At 42.6% G+C, this 7,887-nt stretch overlaps 1 protein-coding gene across 1 annotated transcript in view; it reads left to right on the top strand.

Annotated features, from left to right (window-relative positions):
* Positions 1-4,075, top strand: part of LOC115130055 (solute carrier family 49 member 4-like) — an 81,901-nt gene extending 77,826 nt beyond the window's left edge. Inside the window, exon 9 of the mRNA XM_065018591.1 lies at positions 1,873-4,075. Within this exon, the coding sequence (XP_064874663.1) occupies positions 1,873-1,988 (116 nt within the window). The 3' untranslated portion in view covers positions 1,989-4,075. The remainder of the gene's footprint in view (positions 1-1,872) is intronic.
* Positions 4,076-7,887: the final 3,812 nt, after the last annotated feature.

Genomic DNA, 7,887 nt, shown 5'->3' on the forward strand with positions numbered 1-7,887 from the left:
CTCTGTCCACTGAGCTCTGGACTCACAGATGTTCTCCCTCTCTCTCTCTGTCCACTGAGCTCTGGACTCACAGATGTTCTCCCTCTCTCTCTCTGTCCACTGAGCTCTGGACTCACAGATGCTCTCTCTCTCTCTCTGTCCACTGAGCTCTGGACTCACAGATGTTCTCCCTCTCTCTCTCTGTCCACTGAGCTCTGGACTCACAGATGTTCTCTCTCTCTCTATCTCTCTCTCTCTCTGTCAACTGAGCTCTGGACCCACAGATGTTCTCTCTCTCTCTATCTCTCTCTCTCTCTCTCTGTCCACTGAGCTCTGGACCCACAGATGTTCTCTCTCTCTCTCTCTGCTTTAGGAAGAGGCTCCAATGTTATTTTCCCCCGTAGTGGCGACAAAATAAATGAAAGAATAAGCAAGAAAAAGTGTTCTTCCGCTTATCCCAAGGAGGAGCCTCCTCCTCTCTAACTCAGCCCTATGTCCCCTCCCCCTCTGGTGCTCTGAATGTTCTCTGGGTACCCCTGTAGGTGTAGGCAGCCACCATATGTGAAAGAATAAGCCAGAAAATGACAGCTTTGTTTATCCTGTGTGTGATGCACCTATGTCTCCTTCACTTTATCCTGGTGGCATGCTGAATCCTTCCTGGCTGACTCACTCAGAGAGTTGGTGGTGGGCCAAATCATAGAATTGACCCAAACAGGCCAAACAGCTGACCTAGCCTGATTCTCACTTTTTACCCATTGATTGAGCCGCTCACTTCAGGGGCAATTGATCAACTGTATTATTGGACCGGCCTTCTGAAATTAATGCTCTGCAGAGGGGTTTTAAGATGTATGCTCTGCTTAGTCGCGGTGGCAGGTAACCTAGTGGTTAGAGTGTTGGACCAGTAACCGAAAGGTTGCTGGTTCGAATCCCCGAGCTGACAAGGTAAAAACCTGTCATTTTGCTCCTGAACTAGGCAGTTAATCCACTGTTGCCCAGTAGGCCATCATTGAAAATAAGAATTTGTTCTTAACTGACTTGCGTAGTTAAATAAAGGTTTGATCAAAAATAAACATTTAGTCCCCAGGGGTCAGTGTGTTTTGATCTCATTTCTCTATATTTAGTACTACTGGTTCCTGCTGGTCCTTTATCAGGGCTCAGATAGCTGCTGGAGACCTTTTATCTTCTCCCTTATCAGGCCGTGTGGTTCCCCTCTTAGTGATGGGGATGCTGGGCACCCCAATCACTATCTTTCTGTCTCTCTTTCTCTCACCCACACCTCTACATCATGTTAGAGGGCATGCCTAGTATTGTGCAGCTAACTATATCTGAGCAGGAGACCTATCGATGGTTTTCCTGGGGCAGCAACAGGAAGTAATGTGTGAGTCAAGATGTATGCTCTCTCCACCTGGCCTTCCATAACCTCTTCATTACAGGTCTGCTGAGCTCTACGCTAGGGCCCCCTGAGCTTGAACAGGAAAACGGGGAAAAATAAACTCTTTGAGGTTCAAGTTTAGGTCAATGCTGCAGAGGAAAATGTGCTATTACTTATATAACTTACATTATTTAGATGCATGAAACAAAGTTCAGCTAATTCATTCACACTCTAGGTTATATTGTGTGATTAGGGCTTGTTTTGAGGTAATGGAGATAAATAACTTCATCACGATATACTATTGTGTATCATCGGTTTCTGGCATCGGTTTATACACAGTAACGAAGTCAATGCTTGAACTAAGTGATTGGTTATTCTTAACATCTGTTATAAAGAACAGTAGTGTACCGATGATGACTTGCCTGCAGTGTGTAGAGAGATACAGATGAGTGACCTTCAACAAAGATTTACCAACTAATACTGTTCCTTTTCCCCCTCTTCTCTTCTCCCCGTCTCCTCAGATTTGTCGTGGCTGAACTGGTGTCTGACGGGCTCCTGTGCCTTCAGCCTGGTCCTCATCCTCTTCTTCAGGGAATCCTACGACCGCCTCTACCTCGACGTCTTCGTCTCAGTCTGACAGACAACACAAACAAACTGACCCAAGAGGAAAACAAAGACTGGAACAGTGTTAAACACATTGCACAAAGAAGAGGAGAAAAATAAGCGATATAGGAAGTCCAACCTAGCCCCCTTTTTGACCTTATATTAATTATAACTAACTGTAGTTGTAAATGTGTTATATGACGGTGGTCGTTGAGGCATTGTGATTTCCATGTAGCCAATGAGAAGAGCTGAAGAGCCGAGGGCCTCAGACAGTTAGTCATTAATGTTAACTGTAAGGGACTGTTTGTCCTGCTGGCCTGGTCCTCAGATGCAGCATCGTCTTTTTCTTTTTCGTAGTGTAAAGTTCAAATTACAGTTGAACCGTTGTTTTTTTTACCCGGTCATGGCATGATGAGGGACTGTTGTTGTTTACAGAAGTAATGTCTAAAGAGGCACTCTGTGGCAGGTGACCTGGCTGTTCTCTGGTTTTAATCTGGAAGGAGAGGCATGATTGGCTGAGGAGCTCTAGCAGCCAATCAACAGGCCCAACCGTGCCCGTCTATTCTAACAAGGGACCGCATAGCGTTTTAGTGTCACTCATAACTGCTGGTTATGAATGGCAGGGGGGACACTGTCAAACGGAGCTGTTCTGCAAATGACCTGTGTACCTGTCGTTTAATAGTGACATATGAGCTCCCTCTTTTAAACCCCCCCCCCCCTCTCTTTCAAGGAATATTATGCAAGACTGATAATGACAAACCGTTCCTCCCCTCCTGCATTTATATATTTTTAAAAATCTCCCTATTGAATTGATTGGTCCCTGCCAGTGTCGTGGGCCGTGATTGAATGAGTCCCATTGAGTGTCTCTCTCAGCATGCAAAGTCAGAACTCTCTCTGTGTATTTCGAGGCTCTGCTGTGCAGGTCTCATGGTGTAATGAGACGATCCGTTTTCATTAGCAGTTGATAATGAGGAAGTAGGAAGTAGCAGTTTTCCCATTGTGACCTTTCAGCTTTGTTAAAGAAACTGACTACAGGAGTCAGCCATTTTGTTTCCGAGTTGGTTATTATGTAGACATTTTAGAAGTTGTTCTCAAATGTTATTTTCTTAGTTTTTAGTTTGTTTTAATATGTGGGAGATTTTTTCCAATTTCAACTTGGCAATGCATTATTATTTTTCTATATTCCTCAGTAGACATGTCTGTTATTATTCCAGATATTTATGTATTGAGGGATCAGAACACTAACACAGTTGATAACAGTAACAGACAAATACAGAGACTCTATAATGAAATATGGGAATACTACTTTCTGTTGCCCAGCTGAGACGTGGCTGATTCTGTATGGAAATGTGGTAATGGAGCCACATAACATAACCAGGAAGCTGGTCTACATGTAATGCACAACGTTCACCAGCAGGGAGCGCTGTGCTGGGGACACTGACAAAATAGGTAGTGGTTCTGTTAGCAGCTCTTTCCCTGGCATGCATGGAGTTGGTGGTGATGCTTCCCACCAAATACAAAACAGACGCGTAACAGACGCTCAGAAAAGTGACATCCACAGAAAAGACAGGAACAACAAGGAACAAACTCGGCACAGAGTTTAGAGTGACAGGTCTAGCACACCCCCTGACCTTGTCACCTAATCACTCATCCGCAAGGTGCGACTGGGACCTGACAACCTCTGTACAAGGGGTTCCCAGTCACTCAGCTGTATGGCAGAGAAACTGTCTGTGGAAAAAGTTTTCTTTGGGGTATAATGTATGTCCTAAAAAGCTTGCCTTTCAGTTACTCCTTGTTTGACATTTTTTACACTCTGTCTAGAGAAGTGTTATTGTTATCATTACCATAGTGATAGAACACTTTGTTTTATCTCTATGCTCTTTACCTTCAATACCTTGTGACATGTTGCCTTAATTACCTGTGATCTGTGCATCCTGTCCCCACCCACACTGTGTCGATGATGTAGTCTGTATGTGTACAGTAGTGAAACGTTTCCATTACACTGCTAATCATGAGTTCCTGGGTTGGGGGTATAGATGTTCTTATCCTTGTTCTGTGAAACCAAAAACTAATGTATGTGAGATTTTAAGCACCTTATTAAAAATACATTTTGAAAATATATATCCATTCTTCTCCTCCCCTTAATTTTCAGTTTCACAATTAACTGTAGTAATATTTCTCAATACTGTAGTTATGGAGGAACATACATGCTATGTTATTCTGGTTGTTCTGGCAGGGCTGTAGGAAACGTTAGTTCCCATTTCCAGTTAATGAAACATATCAACAGTGTTGTTAAGTCCATAAAGACCCCTCTACCCCCTAGAACAGTGTTTCTCATTTCCAGTTAATGAAACATATCAACAGTGTTGTTAAGTCCATAAAGACCCCTCTACCCCCTAGAACAGTGTTTCCCATTTCCAGTTAATGAAACATATCAACAGTGTTGTAAAGGCCATAAAGACCCCTCTACCCCCTAGAACAGTATTTCCCATTTCCAGTACCTCAGTAAATGTTTTTGTTGTGGCCCGGACAAGCACAAGTCTCATGGTTTGAATAAGCATTTGTTTGGGTGTGCCTTAGCCTGGATCAGAACACGGCATGCACAACGTTCATGACCCAGGAGATCAACTGGAATGTAATAGCACTCCAGCATTCGTCCTCACACTATCCTCTATGGCAGCGTTTCCCAAACCTGGTCCTTAGCCCCCCCAGGTGCATGTCTTGTTTTGTTGCCCTAGCATTACACAGCTGATTCAAATCATCAAAGCTTGATGATGATTTGGTTGTTTGAATCAGCTGTATAGTGCTAGGGCACCGGTGGGGGAAACCCTGCTCTATGTCAGTCATACGCACAAGTATTTCGCTTTCAGGGTAGTTGGATTGCAGTTCATTGCAGCAGTGCAGAGAGCAATAATAGTATTGTACTGTAGTGTAGTTAGCTTAGAGGCAGTGCACTTACATTTAAAGACAATGTTCCCCGCTTTAGCGGAGACCTCATTCACGGTAAACGCTACATATGTCGGCTCAATCGGAAATGACCTTTACATTTCTGTTGCAGAATCTGTAACGCTTCATCTTGACAGATTGAATAGAGCACTAACTCTTCTTACTTCTAAGTGGAAAGTTGATAAAAATAGAGCCACCGTGTTTTCTTGTCAGAGAGAGATAGGCAATGATACATACACTTTCAATTGTTCAGGATAACAAAACAACAATTGGCCTGTTTAACTGCTTTCAAAAGCAGTCAACAATTTCTTCCACTTGTTATGAATCCAGCCTTCGCCACCACAGATAGACTTGTCTTTGACACGCACATTTGTCTTTGTCATTGACGGCAGGTCTCTTGGGAGCAGAGCAGCCTGTTGGAAACAATAGTTTTCATTTTCTGACAAGCAATTTGGTAATTTTCTGTTTGGCTTTGTTCTCTCTGTCTGTCTTTTGTTTCCGCCGTTGTTGTTCCACTGTCTGTCGTAGACTATGAGACTGAACGGATGCTGCTAGAAAATAGGCCTCCCTGTCTCTCCAGGTGACATTTTTATCTTTTCCATTCCAACTGCCACTCTTCACATCTCCATGCTGGGTTCCATTTAAATTGGTTGTTTTTTCTCAGGTTTTATGAAGAAGATGGCTTCCCTCCATTCTTGGCAGGCAGGCAATTCTCCTGTGCCTTCCTTTGCCATGTGTCCTAACTGAAAACCCTGGATTATGAAAAATTGTCTGCACTTTCGAATGGCTCCTTTTTTAAATTGTCTTATCTTATACATACTGTATTACTGGGCTGTAGTGTTGATTAGGAGGGATGGGTTTAGGGGCCGGAACTATGAGCTGCATGACAGCTGGATCCTAGTTGGAATATCCATCATGAGTGACTTTGAGATGTACGCATGCACAAACACACACATGTGCACGCACAAACACAAATGCACACACACACCACTCTCTTAAAAACAAAGATGCTTGTTGGAACCAAATCAGGTTCTTGAGGGCGATGCCATAGGAGGGTCATTTTAGCGTCCCTGAAGAACCATAAGAGGGATGGTTCTTTGAGAGACCATACAAAAATCCAAAACCAGAAATGTTTCAGCCCTCCAGGACTGGAAATGAATAGCCCTGCTATAGGACTGTGTTTCCCAACAGAACACAGTTTCATTGTACCTGTGGAAAAACACACTCGGCTCATTGAGGGCATGATGATTAGTTGACAAGTTGAATCTATTGCGCTTATCCAGGGTTACAATAAAATGTGTACTGATGGGGGTACTGGAGGACCAGGGTTGGGAAACACTGCTATAGGCTTTTAAGCCTTATTTGCATATTGCGCAGGGTACCTTTTAAGGGAATTTTTGAGTTTTCAGTAACAACCATGACTGTGTTTGCTAGTGACAGAGACATCATTACTGCATTCATTCATTTTCAGTTTTGTGGTCTTCACGAATTGAGATCCGACATGAATATGTTCTTATTAAAATATTATTTATCGGTCAAAATCATGTTTTTCATGAAATGTGATGATATTTTGATGAAACCAAATCAAAGTAAAAAAAAATGTCTGATGATTCTACATTGATAAAGTTTGATCATAGTTACTGGTCCCCTCCCCCATGTCAAACACTTGGATTCAGGAGTTGGGATTATTAAGGGGATAGGGTGACATCCCCTTAACACTCATTTTAATCCATCAATCTGATATTCTCTTACCTAATTTAAATGTACCACCTTGTAACCAACATTGTAGAAAGTGTGTTTACAAAGGGGCGTGGTTTATATAGCTACAGTGAAGGAAAAAAGTATTTGATCCCCTGCTGATTTTGTACGTTTGCCCAATGACAAAGAAATGATCAGTCTATAATTTTAATGGTAGGTTTATTTGAACAGTGAGAGACAGAATAACAACCAAAGAAATCCAGAAAAACACATGTCAAAAATGTTATAAATTGATTTGCATTTTATTAATGAGGGAAATAAGTATTTGACCCCCTCACAATCAGAAAGATTTCTGGCTCCCAGGTGTCTTTTATACAGGTAACGAGCTGATATTAGGAGCACACACTTAAAGGGACACCTGTCCACAGAAGCAATCAATCAATCAGATTCCAAACTCTCCACCATGGCCAAGACCAAAGAGCTCTCTAAGGATGTCAGGGACAAGATTGTAGACCTACACAAGGCTGGAATGGGCTACAAGACCATCGCCATGCAGCTTGGTGAGAAGGTGACAACAGTTGGTGTGACTTTTTGCAAATGGAAGAAACACAAAAGAACTGTCCTGGGGCTCCATGCAAGATCTCACCTCGTGGAGTTGCAATGATCATGAGAACGGTGAGGAATCATGCCCAGAACTACACGGGAGGCTCTTGTCAATGATCTCAAGGCAGCTGGGACCATAGTCACCAAGAAAACAATTGGTAACACACTACGCTGTGAAGAACTGAAATCCAGCAGCGCCCGCAAGGTCCCCCTGCTCAAGATAGCACATATACAGTGTGGCAAAAAAGTATTTAGTCAGCCACCAATTGTGCAAGTTCTCCCACTTAAAAAGATGAGAGAGGCCTGTAATTTTCATCATAGGTACACTTCAACCATGACAGACAAAATGAGAGAAAAAATCCAGAAAATCACATTGTAGGATTTTTTATGAATTTATTTGCAAATTATGGTGGAAAATAAGTATTTAGTCACCTACAAACAAGCAAGATTTCTGGCTCTCACAGACCTGTAACTTCTTCTTTAAGAGGCTCTTCTGTCCTCCACTCGTTACCTGTATTAATGGCACCTGTTTGAACTTGTTATCAGTATAAAAGACACCTGTCCACAACCTCAAACAGTCACACTCCAAACTCCACTATGGCCAAGAGAGAACTTGCACAATTAGTGGCTGACTAAATACTTGTTCTCCCCACTGTACATGCCCGACTGAAGTTTGCCAATGAACA

This window comes from Oncorhynchus nerka, linkage group LG1 (assembly GCF_034236695.1).
Source record: "Oncorhynchus nerka isolate Pitt River linkage group LG1, Oner_Uvic_2.0, whole genome shotgun sequence".
NCBI lineage: Eukaryota > Metazoa > Chordata > Actinopteri > Salmoniformes > Salmonidae > Oncorhynchus > Oncorhynchus nerka.